This window comes from Leptodactylus fuscus, chromosome 7 (genome assembly GCF_031893055.1).
Source record: "Leptodactylus fuscus isolate aLepFus1 chromosome 7, aLepFus1.hap2, whole genome shotgun sequence".
Taxonomy (NCBI): Eukaryota; Metazoa; Chordata; class Amphibia; order Anura; family Leptodactylidae; genus Leptodactylus; species Leptodactylus fuscus.
Window position 1 is genome coordinate 70,998,749 of NC_134271.1, and position 26,652 is coordinate 71,025,400.

The 26,652-nt window shown below is 41.9% G+C and overlaps 1 protein-coding gene across 1 annotated transcript in view; it reads right to left on the minus strand.

Moving 5' to 3' along the window:
- Window positions 1-13,524, minus strand: part of LOC142213672 (neural-cadherin-like) — a 105,847-nt gene extending 92,323 nt beyond the window's left edge. The window contains exon 1 of the mRNA XM_075282081.1: window positions 12,363-13,524. Within this exon, the coding sequence (XP_075138182.1) occupies window positions 12,363-13,443 (1,081 nt within the window). The 5' untranslated portion in view covers window positions 13,444-13,524. The remainder of the gene's footprint in view (window positions 1-12,362) is intronic.
- Between the last annotated feature and the right edge of the window lie 13,128 nt (window positions 13,525-26,652).

Here is a 26,652-nt window from a genome sequence, read left to right on the forward strand (position 1 = left end):
TTGCTCTACACTTAGCTGGCAATGTCTGCTAACACGTTCCCTTCTCTGTTGTTTGTGTGTGTGTGTGTGTGTGTGTGTGTGTTTTTTTTTTTTTTTGGACTACAGAGTATATGACTATGTTACAGAATAAGGAAGCTTTGTTGGAATGACAGGGCTTCTGCTGTGTTTTGTATGCAGCCCTGGCGATGCATCATCCAATACAATGTATACACAATAAAGCAAACCAGAGCTGTGCAAAATAGTTTAGATATGATCTCTGGCAGAGCCCCCCTCCGCTATGGGTCAATTTGCACAGGAATATGTTCACCCCACCATAGGCAACTGCTCAACTTTTTTCTGTGCCCCAATTTTGATAAATCTCCCTCTACAGTTTGGTTGAGTTTAGGCCCAATGTACACAACCATGTTATGGCAATGTTTTGTGCAAAACCATACTAGAACTTTTATAGAGTTGCATTGGCCTTACTGCTATTATGTCCAACTTCCAAGGAAAAGGCAATGTTGAACCCAGGGAAAGGGAATGGGAAAAGAGGCAGATACTAATGGGACATTAATCTTAAAATGTAACTGTTATTGGCTACTAAAAATGTCATAAAGTGATGTTACAAAACCAAATAGGCAGGGATAGCCTGATAGGTGACTGATACTGAATCCTTGTAAATCTTGGAAAACAGTTAAAGAAATGCCCACAAGAACTGTAAGATGTCATATATTCCCTTAAACTCCTATATGGAAGTCACTATGGCGTTGAATTAGAGTTCTCTATTTTAAATATGCACCACCCAGTGCTTAAAAAATAGCCCTCTAAAAAAAAAAATAAATAAATAAAAAAATAGGAGCCCATTCTCAAGATTATAGGCAATACAATCAGATTGTGTAGAAAACACAACAGGCTTTTGTACTGAGCAAGAGGGTTCAAATATTGATTAACAGCAATATGATCCTACCAAAATAATATGAAGCGCTAATGTCTTAACTAGGCTATTCCAAACCCATTATAAGGAGCAACAGTAGCATTAGCCTGCACTCGGACCTCCATTGTTGGAACTCCTATGGGCAGAGGTTGGCACCCAGACGGTGAACTGTGTAGGTACCTACAACAATAAGCAGAGCTCACATAACTCACTAGTAGGAAGCAAACAGAAGTAACTGCTAACAATTGGCTTCTTCTCAGTTCAGTTATACACCGTGCCATACCCTCACTATGCCCCCTTTCAGAAGTGTGTCATGGGAAGCGCAAAAGTGAGAGAAGTCACATATCTGTGCATAAAAACTTGGTTGGTCCTAAAATTTGCAACTTTTTTTTTTTTTTAATGCTTTCTCTTCCAGAAAACTGGTGTACAAGGCATAATTAATCTCTCCCGTTGTGATATACCAAGAATTCCCTGCTTGTTTGACACCTGCACGCTTGCCCTACTGAAGTACGTTATAAGAATTGTAATATTTTCTACATCAAATTACTGTACAGTGCTGGTGCAAAGACGAAGCGTCTCACTCCGATTAAGCTGTTAAGCAGCTGCTTGTTGATTGTTTCCAATGACAACCAGCAGAGCTGCGAATACAGTCCTGAAATATAACATATGCTGGAACTCTGCATTAGTAGAAATTAAAAGTAGTGCAAACAAGGCTGCGTTCACACAGAGTTTTTTTGGTCAGGAAACTGACTCAAATTCCTCCTCCAAAAAACGCCTCACCACAGGACAGTATGATGAGGGGTTTTTGAGAGCAGGAATTTGAGTCCGTTTGGGGCCACACGGTGGCTCTGTGGTTAGCACTGCAGCCTTGCAGCGCTGGAGTCCTGGTGTTCAAATCCCGCCAAGGGCATAAAACCATCTGCAAGGAGTTTGTATGTTCTCCCCGTGTTTGCATGGATTTCCATCCCATATTCCAAAAAAGACATAATGATAGGGAAAAATGTACATTGTGAGCTCTATGTGGGGCTCACAATCTACATTAAAAAAAAAAAAAAAAAAAAAGATCGTGTTCGGAATTCCGATGGCAATCGTGAAATTTTCTCGATTGCCGATCGGAATCCGATCTTTTCTGAACACGATCGCTCAACCCTACCTATCAGCACATGTCGACATCAAAGTGAGACCCTCTGCTATGAGACAAAAAGAACAACTCTTCCAACTGCAGTTATTCATTTATTTCATTGCCATTTATCTCTAGCATCATATAATTCTCCATTTTCCCTGTAGCAACCACACTTCCATTACTAAGCCCTGCCCCTTTGGAAAAGCCCTACCCCATTTTACTGTCCAGTAACACACAATCCATACTTAGAAATATTTTATACTCATATATTGGAAAGCTTGAAATGAAGAGACAATGCATTTATTAAAACATGGCAAGTCTGCTTTATTATTAGTCTGAAGGTCAAACAAGCTGTAAATGTTCACATTAAATCAAGGAAGCCGGAGCTCTGAGCGCAGTAATTTCCATCGATCCAAAAAATCATATCAGCTGAATGACTCTAAATATTTCCAGTGATGCACAATGTTTTAATTCTATTTTTTTCTTTTGCATTGTTACAATGTTTTGCACTTAAAGGTCATTTTCACCTTTTAATGCTATTTTAACCTGCATCACTGTATTTAACACTTCAAGTGCCAAGTTTGCCACAGCTGTAACCAGTGTTAGACTGGACCTCTTAAAGAGGTTGTTTGAGGAGCATTAAATCTCTTACTTGGTCCCAGGGATGCTTCTAATGGCCCCATGGCTCCAGTGATGTGACAACCCCTGGGTAATAAGATCTGAGGCAGAGTTTGCTTCCTGGGTCATTCCGCCCCTTGAGTTGCTCCACTTACTCCTACCTCAATCTTACAGGTATTCTATTACTTGTAAGATCGGTGAAGGAGTGAGGGGAGAACATTTACCCTTCTCGCTTGGATCATATGACCCAGGAGTTGTGACATCATCGGAAACATCAAAAGTATCCCCAGGACTAGGTAAGAGATTTAATGTACAAACGTCCATGAATTGAAAAAATCCAGCATCTATTCCTTAATAATCATAGTCATCTGAGACTATGATTAAGGGGCTACAATAACGCCCCGAAACGCGTCAGTCAGACGTCATTTCATCTCTGCCATCATGCATACTTGTATTTGATTTTATGGAGCGGCTCATGCTCCGGAAAACTTTTTCATAATAAAAGTTACGTTTTATACAAAGGAATAGATGCTGGATTTTTTCAATTCATGGACGCTTGTACTTACACCTTGGGCTGAGAGGCCGAATTTTCCGAGCACCTTCCTTTCTTCATAAGGTAATGGACATTTTTTTCTTTTTAAATCAGAAGATCTGTGGGTGAGCTGACATATGTTATTTATTTAGTCAAGAGATTTAATGCTCCCTGGACATTCCCTTTAAGTTCCAGAGGATCTTCTGGTGGGTCAGGTTCTAATACAGTAACGGACCATCAGAAAACTCCAAATTCGAAGTAAACTTTGGTCTATCTCCAAGGATTGTTAGAGGGCGAGCGCTCAATCAGTGTACCTGGCGGAACCTCAGTCTGACACTCTGTATACTGTTGCTCTGTCTTGTGGCTGCAAATGGCAGCTGTTGATGTGAGCAAGTTGGTAACTGAAAACCAAGTTAGCAGCCTCCAGTAAATTGTAAGGCTAATTTATATAGATGGAATGCTATGCATGTCACAAAGAAGCTCCCTAGCAGAAACATGACATCATAATGGCCCGGGTTCTGGGAGCTGCTATGACAGTTTCATTGCTCAGTCAAGCTTTACTGTTCCTCAGGGCAGCAGCAGGAGTATTGGACAGGCCCAGAGTGCCAAAGAGTTTTCTAGTGGGCATAGACTGTAACACAGTAATGGATTTAAAGGGTGCTATGGTCTAGTTCCAAGGGTTTTTCAGAGAGTGGCCCCAAGAATCATATCAGTTGGACTCAAGGAACCTCAGTTCAGAACAGCGTCTGCTGTGGTTTATATCTTGTTAATGAGAGCAAATAGGCAACTGAAAACAAGATGGCAGCCCCCTCAAAATGGTAAGGATAGTTTGCATAGATGGAACACTATTCATGTAACAATGACACTCATTCAATCTTTACAGCAGCACAAGTAAATTTCAGGAGCTGTGTTGAAATGGTCCACTGGTGCGCCCAGTGGTGACCCTAGCTCCTTCGCTGCCTGAGGCGGACTGAAGACGGGAGGGGGGGGGGGTTGGGGATTAGGTTTTTCTTTTGATCGTCCGCATCAGGTAGCAGAGGGGCTAGGTTCACCACTGGGTGCACCAGTGGAATAGCTGCTAGAAAGCGTCATCGTTACATGCATTGTGTTCCATCTATGCAAATTATCCTTACCATTTTGAGGGGGCTGCCATCTTGTTTTTCTTTTTTTAAAGGACCCCCCCCAGTTTTTATAACATACCAGTAAAACCGATATGTAGATGAGCCTGTCTGTGCACCTTGGTCGTTCCTCCAAGCCACCGTGCACCCCCCTGTGTCATACCTTGAAACCGGCCCCTCTTTAGCTTGTGCGCCAAAAATTCCTCCTCCTCTCCCAATGTAACCGCCTTCAGTGTCTCTCATCTCACTCCTGTACATTGAAATCTCAGGCATGCGCAGTAACACTCCCTTCTGAGCGCTACTGCACATGCTCGAGCACCATTTTCTTGTGGACAGATGAAGAAAGCATGCAAGAAATGGTGATGAGAGATGCTGGAGGCGGTTACAGGGAGAGAGAGGAATTTTTGTAGCGCAAGCAAGACAGGGCGGTTTGAAGGTATGACGCAAGGGGGTGCGTATAGGTTTCTGTTTGGGGAGTTTCCAAGCAGAATCCCCGAACGTAAACCTGAACGCAGATGTGAACCAGGCCTAAGCATCACATTATAAAATACAATTTTAGTATGTATAATGGTAGACTTATAGAAGCAAATACAGGTAGAGACAATAGATGATAGATAGATAGATAGATAGATAGATAGGAGAGAGAGATATATGAGGTAGATAGATAGATAGATAGATAGATAGATAGATAGATAGATAGATAGATAGATAGATAGATAGGAGATAAATAGATAGTGTGGTAAAGTGTACGGTAAGGTGGTGGACGGAGTGTATATCTCGCCTGGTTTCCTCAGCCAGGTGAGATAAAGGAAAGCCAGAGCAATAATGTTCTAGCAGAGCATAGTCTGCTGGAACTCTTGTTCCTTATTATGGGCTGGCTTTTCTGGACTGGAGGGCAGGTTGGTAGTGGGAGCCTTCCAGTCCACACCCTTACTCCACCACAGGTTTTGCCCTGAGTCTGGGGCATCCACAGGTGAGCTTCCTTAGGGCTATTTTACTGGGGAAGGAAGCTCAGTTAGGAGCCTGGTACACACAAGGAGTGTGTGAGGAAAACAGGTACCTTGTGGACTTTGACTGGCTCATATGGTGACTCAACCTGCTGTAGGTCAGAGAGGTAACCTGCTGTATAGATAGAGCCGGACAAGGCTTAGGTTTTGTTTGTTGTTTTTGTTTCTTTGCTGGCACCGTGTTTTATGCCGAATGCTCAAATAAAACACTGGACTTGTTTATTCTACTACCTGTCTGCATGGTGTCATTGCCGTTCCCAACCGTGTGAGCTGAACCCCTTACAATAGGTAGAGAGATAGTTGTATATACTTACACATATACCCATCTACTCACACATATACAGTCATATACAACATACACGCACACACCTATCTACACACATACAGGACTCACACAGTATATAAGACACATAATGTAAACCCATATACACATATTTTACCCAAGAATATATACTTACCTTTAGGTGTATTGCTGGATGCACAGGACATGGAGGAAACACCTGTGCAGCTATGCCTGGCAGTGGAGTAAGTTGTGAAATAGCAAGAGACTTCTCCCTTCACACTCCGATGCTGAGGGGGAGGGGTGGCACAGCAAGCTCATGTGTGCAGGGAAACTAGTCCTGATGGAAGAGAAAGTATGAGGCCCCTGAGGATGTTTGCTTCCCCCCCCCCCAATGCGGACCCTGGATAGATGCCGAATTGCAAAAGGACCTTTGATGACATTATCGCTGACATCATCAAAGGTCCTTTAACTTTAATACTGTATAGGTAAAAAAAAAAAAAAAAAGTCCCGTGGCTGCCGCCCCCTTCCAAACTGCCTCACATCGCCTCATTAGAGGTGCGGCCAAACTGCAACCAATTATGGACCTGCAGAAGATACCAAAATTTTAAGGGTACTATGGCCTATTTCCAAGGGTATGTTGGAGGGTGGACTCAAGGGAACTCAGTCTGACTGTGCATGTTGTTGTCTCTGTCTTGTCGGCTGCAATGGCAGTTGTTGATGAGAGACTGAAATCAAGATGGCAGACCTCATAAGATGGTAAGGCTAATTTGCATAGATGGATTGATGTGTACATCACCGTGCAGATCCCTGGCAGTTAGAACCATGACGTCATAAAGGACCTGGCTCTAGTGATACACTAACTGTTAACAGTTGCATTAGGCAGCAGCAGTAGCAATGTTGAACTGGCCCACCAGAGTACCTGGCAATATCCTGGTGGGCAAACACTCTAACACAATGATGGTTCAGGAGGAGTCCTCCAAATTTGAAAGCTGCTATGGTCTAACTCCGAAGGGAACCTCAGTCCAGCACTGACTGTAACATATACTGTAGATATAATCCAAATAAATCATTATCCTGTACTGATCTTGAGTTGCAGCCCATATTACACACTAGAAATTCCCTCACTATTTTGCTACTGAAATCGCTGAGTACAAACATTACATTACTTACCCTGTACTGGTCCTGAGCTAAAGTCTGCAATCTTCATAACTGAAGCCTTCAATTTTTGGACTCCACGCTGTGTAGTGAATAGGATCTTTTTTAAAATCCGATTTTCGATCATTAAAAAATCCCATTAACATGCATTAGGATTGAAATTGGGTTTGGATGGAAAATGATCAGAAATCGGATTTTAAAAACAATCCTAAAATGTCAAGATCGGCTCAACCCTACCCAAAACTCATTGAATCAGAGTAATCTATAATACTACAAGTCCTTGGAGTTAGGGACTCCCATCATTATAGATCGCTATGATGCAAAGAGTTCTGGTCCCTGGACCACCTTCAGCCTAGGAAACCCAAGTAGTCAAAATTTCTAAACTTAGTATGGTGACACACGGTGCACCTGGTGAGGCTATAGCCGCTTCCTGTCCTGTCTGCCATCAATGTCACCTGTATATCATTACAGACTGTGTGGTAACAGCAGAAGTAAAACACTGGCGACCGGGGATAGGGTGTGGCTATGGCCCCTCCAGGTATATAGTGTGTTATTTGCAAATGGGAAGTAATTCACAATTAAAAATAACCAATCACCTTATGTGCAGTACACTGCTAATAAAGGATGCCAGAATTTCAATAATGGCAGTTTTTCATATGAGTTTTCCCTCTTCTTGGATGCTCCAGCATTCATCCTCCAGCCGTTAGCTTGTAGTGCAGGCATGCGCAGTCGGCTCTGCCCCGGCCCGATGCCTGGCAGAGTGAATTCAGAGCCGGAAGACGCCGTGGGGACGCTGCACGGAGAAGACTTCTCGGAGGATCCAGCCCGACCCTCACTCGTGGATTTGGTAAGTGTAATTTGGTCGAACGTTGCCTACACCTGAAAAGAGCATTTTCCCCCCATAGAATATAATAGGATTCGATTCGAGTAGTTGAATATTGAGGGGCTACTCGAAACGAATATCGAATCTTTAACATTTTACTGTTTTCTCATCTCTAGTTCTCAGCAGATACTTTAGTCTGCTGAGTGTTATTTCAAAGTTCTGTTTATTGGGCTGGATTTTTTAGGAATGGCAGGTAGGTTGGTAGTGGGACTTGTCATTCCACCCCCTCCAGTCCACACTTTGTGTTTGTTCCTGCAGTGACTCAGCTGTTGAGTCTCCTAGTCAAGGGAGCTTAAGAAGTCAGCTCCAGCAGCAGACTTTGGGCAGAGCTTGGCTGGAGAGCCAAAGAAAGAGGTCAAATTTTTGGAGCTGTGTCCTGAGTGATTCAACTGGCTTTTTTGATTTCTGTTATTCTAGGTGAGGTAACCTATTCTATGTTTAGTTAGCGCCTAGCCGGGCAGGTGTTTATTTTTGTATTGTTTCCTTTTGTTGCTGCACTACCTTTTTGAGTGAAAATAAAACTCTACCTTTGTTTTGGACTAAAGAAACTGGACTTGTGTGTCTATGCCACCCCACCTAGCAACCACAGTCCCTGACACCAGTTAAAAAAAAACACCACAAAGTGTGTGTATTTTAACACCTGTGAAGAACGTATGCCACAACGCTCATGAGCACAAGAAATTTTGGACTATTGTATGCTCCCAACTTTGTATGAACAGTTTTGAGAAGGATGTTTTCTGTTCCAACATGACTGTTCTCCATAAAGGCATGCTTGGGTGGGTTTGGTGTGGAAGAACTTGACTAAACCATACAGAGTTCTGACTCCAACCCTATCAAACACCTTTGGGATGAGTGTACAGTAAGTGCCCCCATTCCAGGCCTCCATACAGTAAAGATTCTCGTACAGTAAAGGCCTCTGGTACAGATCCCCTGTACAGTAAGTGCCCCTCATATAGGCTCCCACAGAAGCACTTTAGGCTGCTACCTACTGGATTACTCCAGGCAATGACCAATTTTCAATTAACTATCCTCACTCCTATTCACAGCCACCTCCACTTAGGCCTCCAGTGGTCGCTGCATATTATGTCCTGACACTAAAGAGCATCAGGATGTGATGTCCAAGATGTAATAATATAATATGCTAATACATGAATATTTTATTAATGATAATATAAGTGGAGATGGCTGTGGACACAAGCAGGAATAGATAAGTGAAAATCGACTGTTTCCTACTGGAATAGTACAGTGGGTAAAGAAAAAAAAAAAAAAAAAAGCCATGTGTGAGGGGGATGGGGGAACCTGGAGGCCCCCTAATGTCCTGCCCCATAGCACCATAGCATTCATTATGCATATCTGTTCATTTGGGCCTTTCTCTATCCTGAAAACCCCCAAGTATCTGCTACTAATGTTTTTGTGGTACTAGACACCATGGGACACCTACAGTTTTGTTCTGGAGTCAGAACGTCAGAGTTACTTTGGCAGCTCTAAAGGGAGACCTGCACAATATTAGAATTTTAGGCAAGTGGGTAGCAGCATCGAATGTAACCCTCTCCCTGCTTTTAAACCCATTTTACTCTAGAAATCCTGATATTCCAGTAGTTGGACGTTAGTGGAATATCTAGTTCTTTTTAACTGATGATTTGGTCATCAATAAAAGATCAGTGGGAGTCTGACATCCAGAACCCCCTATATCATCTGTTTGAGGGGACAGTGTCGCCCATGCGCCCATGTTTATATTGCATACTGTCAGTTTTATAGCACCTGTGCAATGTAATTAAAGCGAATGGGAAGAAGCTGTTTGATGTAAACATTGAATGGATCATGATGTTCACATGTACGTCGCAGTCCCTTCAAACTGCTGATCAGTAAGGGTCCTGGATGTCAAACCTCCGCTTACCTCTTAATGTCTGATGAATTCCGATTAAGAGGGCATTCTTACTATTTTTGAAAGTTCATTATGATAAGGTCCAAAAAAAAAACCTTGACACCTATCATACAGACATTAACGCACACTAACTGATGTTAATTTTTAGATTAACGTGTAAGTTGTTTTTTTTTTTTTTTTTTTTTAACTGATCCATTTAATAAGTCTAATATTTTGGATGGACCCAAAAATCTTGCACCCTGCCCTATGTTCACTAAAATAACAGACATGACAAATTTGGTGAAAACAAACACCAATAGAAATCAATGGGATTTTTAATGGCTTTTAATGGCTTTTTGACAGTTCATTTTTAACATTTTCTGATGGATGGTAACAACGGACACTAATAACAGTAGTGTGAACGCCCCCTAAAAATAATAGAATTAGCCCTTTTAGCCTAATATGGAGTACTTTTTATGTTCTCATGAATATGTGGTTTTATGTACCACTAGAAAGCCAATACTGTGCTGAATTCAGCGCACTGTCAGCTTTTCCAGTATGTGCCCCAGGGCTGGAGATATTGGTGCCATTAATTTCGGCACCAATATCTTCCCACTGTCAGAAGGGCATTCCTCACAGCGTCATCAATGGCCTGTGAGGAACGCCCCCCCCCCCCCCAAACCCAACAGTTTTAGTCCATAGCCCTGTACTGTCAGAGGGGGCATTTCTCACAGCCCAGCGATGACACTGAGCTCTGAAGAAGGCAGCAGGCCCCTGTCCAAGAATATTATCACTCTCCTTATGTCTTTCTAACAATGCATCACTAATTGTGAGCTAAGTAACCCACTATCTTAGCCCTTTACATGCAGTTTAATGTGCAGTAGAATGCTGGTTGTGGTGGATAGTGAACCCCCTACCACCTAGGTCCCTGTCCAAAGGTAGAGCAAATGGCATGCCCAATCCTGAAATGGTCGTTCATTTATGACAATGTACCCTGATCAAAGTAATACCAGCAATGAAATCAACTTTTGTTACAGAAGAAACTAGGAATTACATGGCATAGACATTTATATAGAATCTGGCAGAACTGGATCTGCTGGAGGACCCCATGGCATAGCCACCCATAAAAATTCAGAAAACCACCTTTCAGCCAGCTACAATTTGGCAGGACCAGTGACAACCCTGATTTGTATAGACCTAAATGTACAATCTTGAACAGCAAGAACATTTATGGGATAAATTTATAGTGGATGGTTCATCCAAATGCCATATGTCACTATTCCTACTCGTTGCATTGTATAGGCACTTCTGGTTCTTAGGATAGGAGCTTCCCCTGGTATTACATATTAACCAGACTTAGCCTTCAACATACTGGGAGAATAATGTAGGTATTAGGGTAGATGGGATTCAGCTAGATTTGCTATTTTAATGTCCTGGGGAAAGTTACACATCATTTTCAATCAGCTAGGTGGTCTCTGCAAATAACGGGGGATTATAGCAGTAATGCCAAGTAATGAGCAAAAGATGAATGTAACGTGGGATTAGGAAATCAGAATGACTTCTTGTTTTGTGTACAAATGTGGCTTCTGTGGGGATCCTTCTAAGAGTTAACCCTTTTGTTGCTAGGCAAAGTCAATGATAACTGAATGTTGTACAGTAAACAACAAAGGCATAAAAATGAACATGCTATACAAAATCATGTATGTTACCCCCTATAGTATTTCTATTACTGTCAGTACAGCTGTAACTCTTGTAGGTTTAAGTAAGCTTAGTGTTAACTCCTGAGGTACTACAGGTCTCATCAAATTCTAATAGCTCCTTCTGTATAGTGTACAATATGATAAAAACACTTAGTTACACTTGGGTGTAACAAGCATATTTAAAGAAATCCCCCCCCCCCCCCCATATAGCTATATGCTTTAAAGTGCTAAATTTAAGATAACTGTGTTACAATCATAAGCCAGCTAGCATGGTAACATACTGAATATCACACAACTTTCCCAGAAAAAGATAGAAATGGTTGAAAACTAAAAGACTTAGAGCTAATTCACACACAGCAGATCTGTTGCAGAAATATTTGCACCTCAAAATAGGCTACATTCATCTGAGTGGGTTGTTTTGGCTTCAAGTCAAGATGAATGAAACAGTTACAGAAATTGTGCAGCAAATCTGCCATTTGTGAACAGATCCATAATAGGGTGAGCATACTTATTTCTTTTCATATCTATCATAAAGTTTGTATAGAGGGCAGCACACGATTGGCCACTTTGCTTCCTTGTTGTAATCTTAATGGTTGAACTCCCACAAACAAAGGGTTTATCATCTTTTCCATGTATAGCTAGTGCACCTTGACATCTGGAATACTACTAAGTGTTTTGCTGTTCCATTTATCTAGATTTAAGATGTCAGTTCTCAGGAAAGCTGAGTGAAAACCAATATGTCTGTGATTATAGCTGTCAAAGTGGTGTAATCCATTTTATATAATGTGTTGAATCAGTAGCATTCAGTCACAAGTATAGTATTTTTGCGCTGCAATATCAGAACATACAAGGCAACTAGGAAAGCTGGGTGAGAACCCTAGTGGGAAAAGTAATGGCAGCCATATTTGCTGACAAGCCTAGTGGACTCGGGCACTGAAACCTCAGAAATGATCATAAAATGACTTCAATAGAGACAACCATTCCATGGTAAGAAGCAGAGCCTGTTCCTTTAAATCTCTATACAGTGTATATAATATGTGCTGTGTACATTGCAGTACTGGGATCTGTTGCTCATTGTTCTAATATTGAACGATACATGCAGTAAATAAGCAGAATCCATACATTCATAATATCCACACACCAGCAGGCACACATCAGCTTCTTACCAGCTCTGTCCAGCACTTTGATCAGACACTCATAGTTAGCAGCTTGTTCCCTGTCCAGGGTCCTGATCACAGACACTTCCCCATTCTTCCCGTTCACTGCAATAGGAGACTGTTGTGTAGAAGGAGACACCAGTTCATACCAAGGATTCTGGAAATCTCTGGACACTAAAGTAATGATGACTGAGCCGACAGAAGTATCCTCAGGGATGGATACAGCAGTGAAAGATTCAGGCAGCTCTGCTGACCTCTTTTGCCTGTACAGTCCCAGAGCATACTCTTCTTTTTCAGGTACAGAAAACTTTTTGACCCTTGGACAGATCTCCACTTGTAAGGGTGCACTGACCAGAGGTGGCTGCCCATGATCCCTGGCAAATAGGGTCAGGTTGATGGCCTTCTTGAGGTTTAGTATCGACTCAACCAGCACTACCTGTCCTGTCTTGGGGATGACAAAGAAGTAGGAGCTCGCAGGGTCAGCAAAATAAACCAGGTCTGCATTGGTGCCCTGATCTGGATCCTCAGCTCGGACACTGTACACTACAGACTTCAGGCCAGTGGTCTCATCCAGGCTGATTCTTGATTCATTGCTGGAGAAGAACATGGGGGCATTGTCATTCATGTCCAGAACATAGACAGTGACCAGTGCCAGTTCTGTTACTATGTGCTCGGGGGAGAGGCAAAGTTTGCAGCATAACCCCAGTCTGAAGATGTACTTGGACTTCTCTTCCCGGTCCAGGATCTGTGCAGTTTTCAGGGACATCTGAGCATACCTGTGGTGGAAATAGACCTCAAAGTGAGAGCCCTTGTCGCCAATGAGCTGAAGATGCCACTTTCTTCCTGCCACCTTGGAGCACCAGGGCTCTGGGCTAATTCTGTTTAAGTGGATGTTTATTCCATTGACTTTTGTCCCTATTGGTCTGTTCTCCTGGACAGATCCTGAAAAAATAGGTCTCTTGTGCTTTGCTGCTTCACTGTGGGTGAGTGCAAATGTTACCAAAACCACAAGTAAAGCTCTGGAGATGCCCCACAACAATCTGGCAATGCCCATCATCCCAGTAGTGAGGAAAGTGAGAGTTCCAGTCATCTAGGGAGGCTCAGACATCAGAAGATTGTACCTTCTTGAGGAGAGACGACTCTGAGAAGCAGGCAGATTGATGCAGAATGTAGACGATCCGCACAAGTGCTTGCAGTTTGCGATCCCACCTCTGGGTGGAGAGTAATCCAAGCAGCTCCCATTGAAAACATCTGTGTGTTTCTGTATTACAGACACTGTTTCTCTGAGCTTTCCTTTATAAATATGGTGTTTAAGCAGCAGCAGGAGCTCTGTACACTAGATTATATGTGTCAGTCTCCTGCCAATGTGTTGTGTAAAGTAATAGTGCACATCCCATTTCAGGTGCAGATACCCTCTCTGCTACTTAGCAGGCAACTACAGTACCCTTGTATACAGTGTAGCCTTTGTATTCTCCATTCCTCTTCATATTTTTCATGCCCCTGTTCACATGTCATTTACCAAAAGTACCAGTCTGTCTATTGTCTTTCAAATAAAAATAGTCTAGTAAATAGAGCACTATTCACACCTTGGCGACAGGCTGAAGTCTTTAACATGAAGCAAGTGATTGCTGTATCTGCTTTCAAAGAAGCAACTGCTTGGTGAACAAAGAGGGAGATTTCAGCATTTTGGATTGGGTTTCTATTGCATTTTGTTTTTTCCTGATTTGATTCAGTACTTTGGACACATTTTTTTCACCTTGACTGTTGAGGTCATCTATTTAGAGTGCCATTGCCCTTTCACCCCCTTATATTAGAGGGCCACTCTCCTTTTCACTCCAAAGTCAGTGGACCAATGTCATGTTACCTCAAAGTCGGTGGGTCACTGCCCTTTCACCCCCACATATCAGTGGGTCACTGTCCTTTCACCCCCCCTCCCACATATAAGTGGGCCACTGTCCTTTCTCCCCCACATATCAGTGGGTCACTGTCCTTTTGCCCCTCACATATAAGTGGGCCACTGTCCTTTCTCCCCCACATATCAGTGGGTCACTGTCCTTTTGCCCCTCACATATAAGTGGGCCACTGTCCTTTCTCCCCCACATATCAGTGGGTCACTGTCCTTTTGCCCCTCACATATAAGTGGGCCACTGTCCTTTCTCCCCCACATATCAGTGGGTCGCTGTCCTTTTGCCCCTCACATATAAGTGGGCCACTGTCCTTTCTCCCCCACATATCAGTGGGTCGTTGTCCTTTTGCCCCAATGTCTGTGAGTCATTGTCCTATCATTCCAAAGTCAGTGGGCTATTTCCTATGACTCCAAAGTCAGTGGGCCACTGTCCTTTCACCCCACTTCTCACCAATCTGGTCGCCTATTACTCCAATTATCAGAGAGTCATTTTCCTATTAATTTTTATTGAAACTTTTAATATTATTCAATGACATTTAAAATCATGATAACATATATATATACAAGTAAAGTGATCTCAACAGTGAGAATAAGGACAACAGTGACCAGCAACTTTACAGTACCTGATGATTTTAAAGTGAAGCTGCATTTTTGGTTCAATTTTGCCCAGTTATATGGAACATAAAAATGCCCTTTAACGTCCTTTTTTCATGGTTGTCTATTCCTACAGAACTGCCCTGTTCTACTTCAGCTACACTTTGTCCTATTTTGCTATACATCATCATGTGAAACTCATATTGCTATATCATTTCCTGCAAAAGTTGAAAGGGCATGACCCTCAGCAGCAGCCCTGGACCTGCTCCCTGGTGCCTACTGTGATTACTCATTATAGATAAAATGGCTTGTGGCTTGGAAGAAGCTGCAGGGTAACTGAGACACAGAGCTACAGGACACATATATATAGCTGCAGGGCTGCCATGCCTCTCAGCAGTGCTTGTAGTGTAATAAGTAATATACTGAGATCCACACATCCTTTTGTACGGTAAAAGAATATGATCTTATATACTGAAGTTTATAGGATATGGAGCAAAGACATAAAGAGCCTTCTAATGAAAAAAAATCCAAAATGGATCATATAGTTCTGGTTGTTCTTTACGCATAGGGCTGCAAGCAATCAGGATTTGCATGTGGGAACAGCAGATGGATAATGGCAATAATGGTCTTCAGCAGAGTAAATAGTTACTGCTTACTTGTATATTCACCAACTGTTACTTTCTGCATTTGGGTTGAGAGGCTGTGATATATATGTTAGGAAACATGGGGGGAAGGGAGGCACACATATATATATATATATATATATATATATATATATATATATATATATATATATATATATATATATATATATATATACACACACACACACACCTAATTAAGACAATCTTCTGTTACAAGTTCCTGTGAGGAGCAAATTGTTGGATTATCCAGTATGATTGATCACCAGGGAACTTGCCTGCTGTTGCTATGATAGACACTGCTGCACAGGTTATACAGATGTAACAGCCCTTAAATGAGTATTTGTTATGCACTTTGTATAACAGCAGCTATTTCCTAATGTGCCATAGCACAAACATGGTGGTGCAACAAATGTTCTTTTAAAATCTGCTACATCCATATTTGTTCTGCAGCTTTTCTCTGGAAGCTTTCAAACAGGTGTAATATAGGTGATTTTTTTTCTCTCTCTCTTTTTTGCACCATATATGAGCACAACACCCTGAGCTTCCATAGTTCATCAGACCTGGAGTTAAAGTGATAGTTAAGCCATATAAGTTAATGGCACTTCCCTACCATAGCCATATTCTATGCTTAGGAGCATTCCGAAAGAATGAACCTCCACAGACATGCTCTTATCTGAAGGTTTGTATATTTTGTATCCAGTCTATGCAATCTAAACAATCTACAATAGTACATATCACCTACACTCATACATTGTAGCAAATTAAAAATGGCGACAAAAAAAGTAGTACAGAGCAGCACCAGTAAAAGACCTGACCCGGTCAGTAGGTGCAAGTTCCAAGTGATCAGACATATGATCACATATAGCTAATGCAACAAATGAACAGCACTCCAAAAAGAAATTTAAAAAGGTGAGAATTTATTCTATAGCAACATTTCAGTCCCAGAAGTACAGGACCTTTCTCAAGCCACATCACATCTTCATGGGACTTCAGCCTCCGCAGGTTATCATGAACGCTCCCATTCAATGGCATAAAGTAGAGATCACTGTGATCTGTAGTACGGGGGCACCACAAGGTACAGTTCTTGCCCCATTTCTCTTCACACTGTACACTGCTGACTTTAGGCACAACTCATCCAGCTGTTACTTACAGAAGTACTCTGATGACTCTGCTATAGTAGGCCTTATCACTGATGGCGATGATAGGGAATACAGGGACTTAAACTGGGATTTTGTTGAATGGTGCCAGTAGAACCACCTCAGGATTAATGCTGGGAAGACCAAGGAGATGGTGGTGGACTTTAGTAAATGGACAAGTGCACCGACCCCGGTGGAGATCCACGGGACATGTATTGAGATAGTCAGGACCTATAAGTACCTGGGTGTGCTCCTCAATAATAAACTAGACTGGGCTGATCACCTGGAGGCGCTGCACAGAAAGGCTCTACCTGCTCAGGAGGCTGAGGGCCTTCGGAGTCCAGGGGCCACTTTTTAGGGCCTTCTTCAACTCTGTGGTTGCTTCAGCCATCTTTTTTGGTGTGGCCTGCTGGGGGAGCAGTATATCAACCAGGGACAGAAATAGACATGACAGGCTGATTAGAAGGGCCAGCTGTGTCCTGGGGAGCCCCCTGGACCCAGTACAGGTGGTGGGTGACAGAAGGATACTGTCCGTGGTGACCTCCATGCAGTAGAACAAATCCCACCCCATGTATGGGACCTTGATGGGACTTGGCAGCACTGTAAGACCCCGTCTGCTTCACCCCAAGTGTGAGAAGAAGCGCTATCGCAGGTCCTTCCTTCCAACCGCGACCAGGCTGTATAATCTACATCAGACCAAGCGAAGATCTCTCCGCACAGAGAACTAATGATTATGACTATGAAGTCTTCCTTCTTTCTTCTTCTGTTCCTTAGCTGCTATGGACTCCTAGTATATCTTCTCTTCTCAGCATATGTGTGCCTACGTCTGTAATATATTACTGTGTATTATCCTGTATCTGTATTACTATGCTGCTGTAACATGCTGAAATTTCCCCACTGTGGGACTATTAAAGGATTATCTTATCTTATAAATTACATTAAATTATGTTAGAAAATTGCAGAACATTTCATTATAAAATACATATTCATTTATGTATAATGCACATGGCTGTTTTGCAAGCCAATTATAAGCATCTTCTGGGTTCTTGTATCTGACAGATCTGAATAAGATCTGCTCTACAAAATATCAGAATGGAGCAGAACATTAGAAGACACTCAGATTGCTCACTCAGTCGTGTGTATGAAGCCTTACAAGGTAAGGAATATGCAAATAAGTCCTCATTGGTGAGACAGAGGAATTTGTTCCTAACACCACCTATTGGAAGGTAGCTCCCTATAGTCCGAGTCCTGAAGCCTTACATGAACATACACTCTGAAAAGATTTCAACTGTAAAAGACAAGTAGTAGTGATTATGATCAGGACAGACTGTGTCCATTTTTCCTCTAGGGGCATTTGGCATGTCGAGGGGGTCCTTGTCTCTTCCTTGTGAGCTAGAAATGAAAGTCACTAATAAAAAGCAGCTTCCATATGAAGCTATCTGTCTGACTGGACATCATGTGGTACTACATTTCCCATGTAACATTGGCATAGGACATGGAAGTTCAGTAATGTGTCATAACATGCCAATGAAGCTGAAATGTACCTCCGGTATACATGGTGGCTGGGGACAAAATCTTGTGCAGTGTAGAGGTTGGTGTACATTTATGTAGAACCCAGATTATGACTCTATCAATGTGCGGAGTCCATGAGCATACTGACATCTCCCATCTGTTTGTGTATGAGCTTAGTGGGATCTGTGACCGTTCTACTTATTAACAAGAAGAATCCTTAATTACTCCTAAGGCTTAAGCGGCTTATAGTGTAATTTGTACAAGTTGTTTTTTGGTGTGTGATACACAGCAGGATTGTATATTGAGTCGTCTTACAGATTAGCACCTCTTAGAAGACACTGCACCCATAGGAAAGCTTAACAATTGTAGCTGGAGGTGACTGCTTACTGACCTGTAAATCTGCTCCTCTTATGCTAATATGGATCAGCCTGGCAAGAATGTTATCCAGACATTGCACATTGAACCAATGCACTAAATTACAGTTTTGCAATCGTTTTGTACTGGGACATAATGATGCCTTGACTTCACCACTGGTTTGGTTTCTTAATTCACCTTTTGCTTGTCTATTGAACCCGTCACATTAAAAAAAAGGAGAAATATTTGCTAATCCAAAGATTGGTGTAGTCAGAGAAATCCTGTGAGCGCTCTACACTGGATTAAAATGTAAATGAAAGTATTGGTTATACTACACGCCACATAGTATGTTTAATCCGCTTTCTAGGGCTCCTACAAACTGTAGTGTTGTCAGTAGTTACACAGGATCAGAATTGCTGACATACTCCCTTTTTTTTATACCACAAGATTCCAGCAACCACTAGAGGGAGCTCACAGCTTAGGGATTTATACAGCTCCCCTAGATCTCAGTAATGTTTGCAAAATCATCTCTTAATGACATTGGTATTATTTAATTTTCTTCTGAATTCTCAGGGGGTAGAGTTGATGAAACAGAATTAAGTACACAAACACATCATATACCTATTGTATCTGCTTAGATACACTTAAGGGATTTTAGAATTATGTAGAATCAAATTAGAATTAGAAAGTGACCTCTTTTCTTATTTTATGGCTAACACCTAACCTTCAAAATTAGAAGATTTAAGCCCTTTCGAAGAGAATTCATGACAGCTAGAAATGCTCCTTTTTGTTCATCTCTGCCTAAGCCCCTCACCCTTCCCCAAATAAACAGTTATACTGTTAAAAGGTTTAGACCCCTTTAATACATTCAGATGTATTATGCCATAGTGTGACAGCCTTGTCAGGAGAAAATAGTCTGCAATAGACTGATATTCATTACCTAATCTTAAAGGATTCCTGAGTATTCATGAAAAGTTGAAGGGCAATCTGTTCTAGCCAGAAGTAGGTACAAGTACATATAAGACTTTTCTTACATGGTAAACTGTGAGATTTGCAGGATCCTCATTCTTTTGCACACACCAGCAGTTTGCAGACATGTCTGTGCAGGGTATGAGTAGAATCACCTACTCCATTCTCTATGTAAAGAGAGAAAAGGACAGCCCCCTACATTCATTGAGATAAGCAAGAGCGAATGGAATGTATCTATTGACAGACTTCCTTAGTAACAAAACCATGAGCAATAAATTAGCTGAAAGGGAGATACCCAGTGTCAGAAACTTTAGAAAGGTTTGTCAGGCAAAAACCAGCCGCAAGTACATTACATTTTGGTCCAATGTAATATGCTCTATGAAACGAAACACCGTTGTCTCATTGGGACCATTTCAATGTTCACTAGCTTTTAAGATAGTTTAGTCACATTTAATAGAGCGTGTGATTTTGGGCCAAAATGTAATGTACTTTATTTATAAATGTTGCTGTTGTCTGTCTGAAAGCTTTCTAGGTGTTCCACTTCTAGCTAATTTGCTGTTCACACATTGTCACTCCAGAAGTTACATATTTAAGTCCGGGGCCCCGCTGGCCGGAAAACCCCACGATTTTGCTGCAGCAGAAACGCGGCGCAGTACAGTACTTTAAAAAGTGGATGGGATTCATGCAAATCCCATGCCCACTTAGCGGAAAAATATATAAAGATATAATTGTAACAGAAAGTCTGCGGAGTAAAATTTAATGAACTTTCTGTTCAAAGCACTGCGGGAAGAACCGCAATGCGTTCATGCCGTGGTTGTTCCCGCAGCGCTTTACTGCGGCCTTAGCCTAAAGGGGTTTTCCCATCTCCCTCTCTCAGTAGTTTTGCCTGCTGTCTCTTCTCACTTCCTGTATTCTTTCACAAGCAGGTGGGCGGGCTTTGACTGATGTACAGGACTTTACTAGATTTCAAGTACTTCACTAGATATAGACACTCTTTAACATGAGATCATTTATTATCATTACTAGAAATCTAATATAAATGCAGTTTAAATAATATGCACAGTAAATGCGCACAAGAACTAAGCAAGAGCCATAACAAACAGGTCTCTCTGATCACTCCGACCATCAGCAAACTGAAATTAGCTGAACGAATTGTCCTGACTGCATAGCAGCTAGAGAACTTAGTCTCCCCAGAGAGCAGCGAGTCATCCCTCTGATCTGTGTTATCAGATATAGGGCAGGGACCAAGTAAACACTGCGTAAACAATGGAAGAATAATCCAACATATCAGGCAAATGAAGCAGCATTGCTAAAGAAATGTATTTAGGAAAACCCTTGAGTTTACATAGGATAGCAGTATAGATAGGATTCCTTAGATGGGAATAACCCTTTAACTACATTCAAAAGTGAGAGGTCTTCCAGGTGAGTGGAGGGGGGTAGGGACTTGTTTTCTTCTCACAGTGAATGGATAGGGAGGGTCTGATTTTCCTCATGTCTTCCACATGCTAGCAGAAAAAGGAACCCATTGAAGTCAATGGGAGGCTTTTTTTTTTCAGCGCTGAAATTCCACTCCAAATTCCTCACCATTTTCCTCCGTGTGAATGCACCCTCAAATGAAAGGGGTTGAGTTGCAATACCAAGTGCAATCACTATACAATATACAACGCTGTGCTTAGTATGTATGGAAGAGGCCACAGCACTTATCCAAATGCCACAACTTGTAAAATCACCTGATAGGTTTCAACATCATAGACCCAAAAACCCCATTAATAAACATGCTACACAGTATTTTGTTACAAAAGCTCTATTAATCCTACCCTGTAAAGTGGTTCTGCAGGAGCTGCAGGATGTTCCCGCTTCAGCCTCTATGATTGACGCCACCTGTCATGATGAAGAGAAGTTAGCAGCGAGTGAAATAATCTTTCCAGTGCTTTTAGCAATAGAATATGTATCGCACTTGTGGAGTATATTAAACCATAATCTATATCTTTAAAGGCAGATGGCTGAGTAATTCCCCTCTAAGTGCACACGGGATAATGTATGTATCATATTTTCAATATTCATTTTTTTCCAGCTGACTCTCTCTCTACATCACGACTCAATTCTGGAACTTCTGTAAGACATTATATGAATCTCAGACAATTGCCAACAGATTGTCTCCGAAACAAGAGATCATTCATAATGTGCAAGATACTGATTATCATTGCAAGCGAGAACATAAAAATAATTTTAACTATTACACTATGCAAATAGAGCCTTGGAGCCGAGAGCAGAATGGCAGCGGCTTCCCCAAGGCCTCATTGCGGCAAAGTGACTTTTATTACTAGAGGGACACTTTAATGTAAATTTACTACCATTAATACTAATCCTTGTGAGAGCTCAGGACATGCTGTACTCCTTGTGTGGAGGAGACGGATGTGTTATGGAAATATCCTGATACATTGTGTTTGTATTAAAGTGCTGTCCACTTCCATAGAACCTCATCTGCTTTCAGGAATAATTTAATAGCAATTTCTTTTTTTTCCTTGGGTATGAGGCAAAATATTAAAATTGCACAGACTGGAGAATACATTATATTGAATGTACTCAGTCCTTTCATTTTTCTCTCTATGGAGAAGGCTCTCCAAGACCGTACAGTGGATTATAAAAACAAAACGGAAAAAAAAAAAAAAAACATAGAATCTGCTTTCTTTGTGAAGGTTATTTATATAGATAAAGAAGGGAAATAAAAATCTCCCCTACTGGTTCCCAATGTGTCTTCTCCAAACTGCACAATGAAAAAAATAATAAAAAGCAATACTTTCCCTAAATTTCTTTGTCTGGCAGTGCTGGGTGACAACATGCGTTATACCAACAATATACGTGCCACAGGCTTTGCTGGCTGATGGGTGACACCTCATGACTCCATAGGAGCTAGGGGAGCCAAGGTAGTCACCACTGACTGCAGAACCTGTTACTTGGCAACAGCAGGAGAATTTACACAAAGGAGGATGTCCAGGTATCTTCTATGGAGTCTGTGTAAAAGAAGGGCTCTATATTACCTTTATATACAATTTAGTTCCTCATAGTTGGTGGAAACCTAACAAAAGTTTTTCATCCACACTGTCCAAAGTTGTAAGAGATAGCTAGAGGTCATACTTCTTTCTGACAAAGGTTGGAAACAGGGTAAAGAGCATGTTATAGGTAGCATTTGAGGAGAAAAGGCTTTTTTAATTCTTGGTGGAAGGACGTCCTAAATGTGTGAGATTAGACGTAGCAGAAATACAACTGCGACCTAAATGCAAACCTGTAACAAGGCCTCCATCTACCATGTGGTAGTTATAATACTTGGGCCTTCTTATATAGCAGAGGGGCCTTTAGGCCTCCTCAGATATCAAGGCCTACATGTGACTGCTACTTCTGCTCCCTCTATAGGTACTTCACCAGCACCACTCACTTGACTATAGTAAATGATCCAGTCCACAGCAGTCAGAGCAAACACCCAGTCACCCCATCCCTGGCAGGTCCCCTACCAAAGTTCCCCACCAATGGATGAAGCAACACATCAGATACCAGGAACTTCACTGCAGGGTTCTATTCTGTGTTGAATTGTTAACAACATCAGACAAGTTCACAACATCAAAAAGCTGAAATGTGCAAGAAGAATCAGTAGACAGTTCCCTGGGACCCAACTAAAGACACAACACATTCTAATGAGGCGTTGGAGAGGAGACGCCTGCCTCCTGCAAACCTGTATCACTGCTGTGTAGGATTGTAGTGGCGCCCAATTTAAAGAACCCGTTGACATCTCCGTGTAATAGTGTCTTCTTCCTCAAGAAACCCCCAGGTGTCAAATGCAAACCTTTAAGATATTAATTGCTGCTCTTAACACACAAGCTCTCCAGAATCCCACTCTCCTCCAAGTGCAGTAACAGACCTTTTAATAGTATGCCCCTTCCACCCAGGATAGTCTGGGTAACCCCTGACATCAGTAAATTGTACTGCAGGAGAGCAACAATCACCTTCTTCAGTGGTTCCACTCTGGGGCGCAACACAATTCCACCTATCAACAACCATACGGCGATCTGGATTCTAGAGAGTTCCAAACGTCTGTGCCAGTTAAAGTGACGTAGTCATCAATACAACCTACAGTACAAGTTATACTTTTTGACATATGAAAATATAACAAATCATACAATCCAAACTTGATAACCATTAGCTGTGTCACACTGTGACCAAGCCATGCACTTGCCAAGCCACAAGTACAGTGTGAATAGTGGCTGGACTCCTCCCTGCCCCTCTATGCAACAATTCATGCTCACTGAGAAGAGAAGAAAACAGCCAAAGGGTCCGTTCACACGATGTAACGCAGCATTGATCCTGACACGTAAACTCGTGTCAGAGTCAGCGCTGCAAAACAGAATCCCATTGACTTCAATGGGTTCCGCTTAGCGCGTGTAAAACATTGAAATCAATGGGAGGCTTTTTAACACATTGAAATCAATGGATTAAAAAGCCTCCCATTGATTTCAATGTGTTACACACGCTAAACGGAACCCATTGAAGTCAATGGGATTCTGTTTTGCAGCGCGCCACTAACTCTGACATGAGTTTACGTGTCAGAATCAATGCCGCTTTACATCGTGTGAACGGACCCAAACAGTTTGAGGTGTGGGTCCATACCTCCTTACATGTACCTAGAAGGTAGATTTTAGACCACCACAGTCCTTTCCACACTTCCTTGTCACATTTATATTGCCATAGTGTATTTCTTGTATTAGCCCTATAGACGTAATATGCGCCAAATGTTAATAATGCTTAGCTGCCATTTATTACATGTTCTTCTTATGGCTGACAGTTTTGCGTTTAGAGTTGTGATTTAATTTTTCCCCACATGTAACATTTTCTACTACAAAATAGTACTGACCACCAAATGCCAGGGTCAGAAGAGACGTACACTGGAGAAGGATTTTAGAACAAATTGCACCATTATGCAGGCAGAATGACACTTTTTATAAATGTGCCTCATCATACACAAAATAAGCCTTTAATAGATTCATCCTGGCAGCTCAGAGAATAGTCTGTATAATAGGATGGAAACATTATACGCAGTGCGACGTCGCGATCGCTGATTTACAATCTTTACGCTTATAGACAACGCAGCTTATCTAGATTAATAAAAAAAAAAAAAAAACCCTGAATTTGGAAACTCTTCATCTCCAAAGCACAAAGTAAATTTTCTGTACTGTATTTATATGAAAACATTGCATTTACAATAGTGCCGCGATAAATCTCTCCCTTCTACGGCCGCCTTTAGAAGTTTAATCAACGTTTTCAGGAAATCCTCAGCTAAAATCCCATCATGGCAAGATAAAGATAAAGAACTGCAATTCTTTGAAATACAAATAATTGCCCTGTTTTATATGCCGTACAAAGTGTGTAAATACAGAGCCCCTGACAGGAGCCGCCGCTGATCTCACATTGATAGAGATATTAGAATGGGAATATATTTAGCTGAGATCTCGACTTGTTTGTGGATGCTGCCGTAGGCCCGAGACGTTAATCACAATTATAGGAGTATTTATAAAGGCAGACAGTGGTGTTCTCTGCTCACTGAACAAGGAGCTTGCTGTTTAATGTCCCCTTCTCATTCTGGAGGCCGCAGAAATAGCTAATAAACTGTTTAGTATACAGCAAGCGGTGCGGTGTCTACGCAGGACAAATTGTGCAATAACCAGAGATGGGGGAAAATAAATGAACAATGAAAGACTGATGCATTATAGAGATGAGCGAACAGTGTTCTATCGAACTCATGTTCGATCGGATATTAGGCTGTTCGGCATGTTCGAATCGAATCGAACACCGCGTGGTAAAGTGCGCCATTACTCGATTCCCCTCCCACCTTCCCTGGCGCCTTTTTTGCTCCAATAACAGCGCAGGGTAGGTGGGACAGGAACTACGACACCGGTGACGTTGAAAAAAGTAGGCAAAACCCATTGGCTGCCGAAAACATGTGACCTCTAATTTAAAAGAACAGCGCCGCCCAGGTTCGCGTCATTCTGAGCTTGCAATTCACCGAGGACGGAGGTTTCCGTCCAGCTAGCTAGGGCTTAGATTCTGGGTAGGCAGGGACAGGCTAGGATAGGAAGGAGAAGACAACCAACAGCTCTTGTAAGAGCTAAATTCCAGGGAGAAGCTTGTCAGTGTAACGTGGCACTGACGGGCTCAATCGCCGCAACCCAGCTTTCCCAGGATCCTGAATGGAATACACTGTCAGTGTATTCCCGTATACCCGATATATACCCCGATACCCGTTCCAACGGTGTGCCCCCCCACCTTCACCCCAGAAATACCCTGCAAGTCCCCTAGCAATAGAATTGGGGCTATATACACCCACAATTTTTACTACTGGTATACAGTGCCATTGTCTGACTGGGAATTCAAAGAATATATTGGGAATACAAATACCCTCATTTCTTGCTACTGCCATATAGTGCCAGTTTCTGACTGGTAATTCAAAGAACATATTGGGGTTACGTGCACCCACAATTTTTACTACTGGTATACATTGCCATTGTCTGACTGGGAATTCAAAGAATATATTGGGAATACAAATACCCTCATTTCTTGCTACTGCCATATAGTGCCAGTGTCTGACTGGGAATTCAAAGAATATATTGGGGTTACGTGCACCCACAATTTTTACTACTGGTATACAGTGCCATTGTCTGACTGGGAATTCAAAGAATATATTGGGGTTATAAATACCCTCATTTCTTGCTACTGCCATATAGTGCCAGTGTCTGACTGGGAATTCAAAGAATATATTGGGGTTACGTGCACCCACAATTTTTACTACTGGTATACAGTGCCATTGTCTGACTGGGAATTCAAAGAATATATTGGGAATACAAATACCCTCATTTCTTGCTACTGCCATATAGTGCCAGTGTCTGACTGGTAATTCAAAGAATATATTGGGGTTACGTGCACCCACAATTTTTACTACTGGTATACAGTGCCATTGTCTGACTGGGAATTCAAAGAATATATTGGGAATACAAATACCCTCATTTCTTGCTACTGCCATATAGTGCCAGTGTCTGACTGGGAATTCAAAGAATATATTGGGGTTACGTGCACCCACAATTTTTACTACTGGTATACAGTGCCATTGTCTGACTGGGAATTCAAAGAATATATTG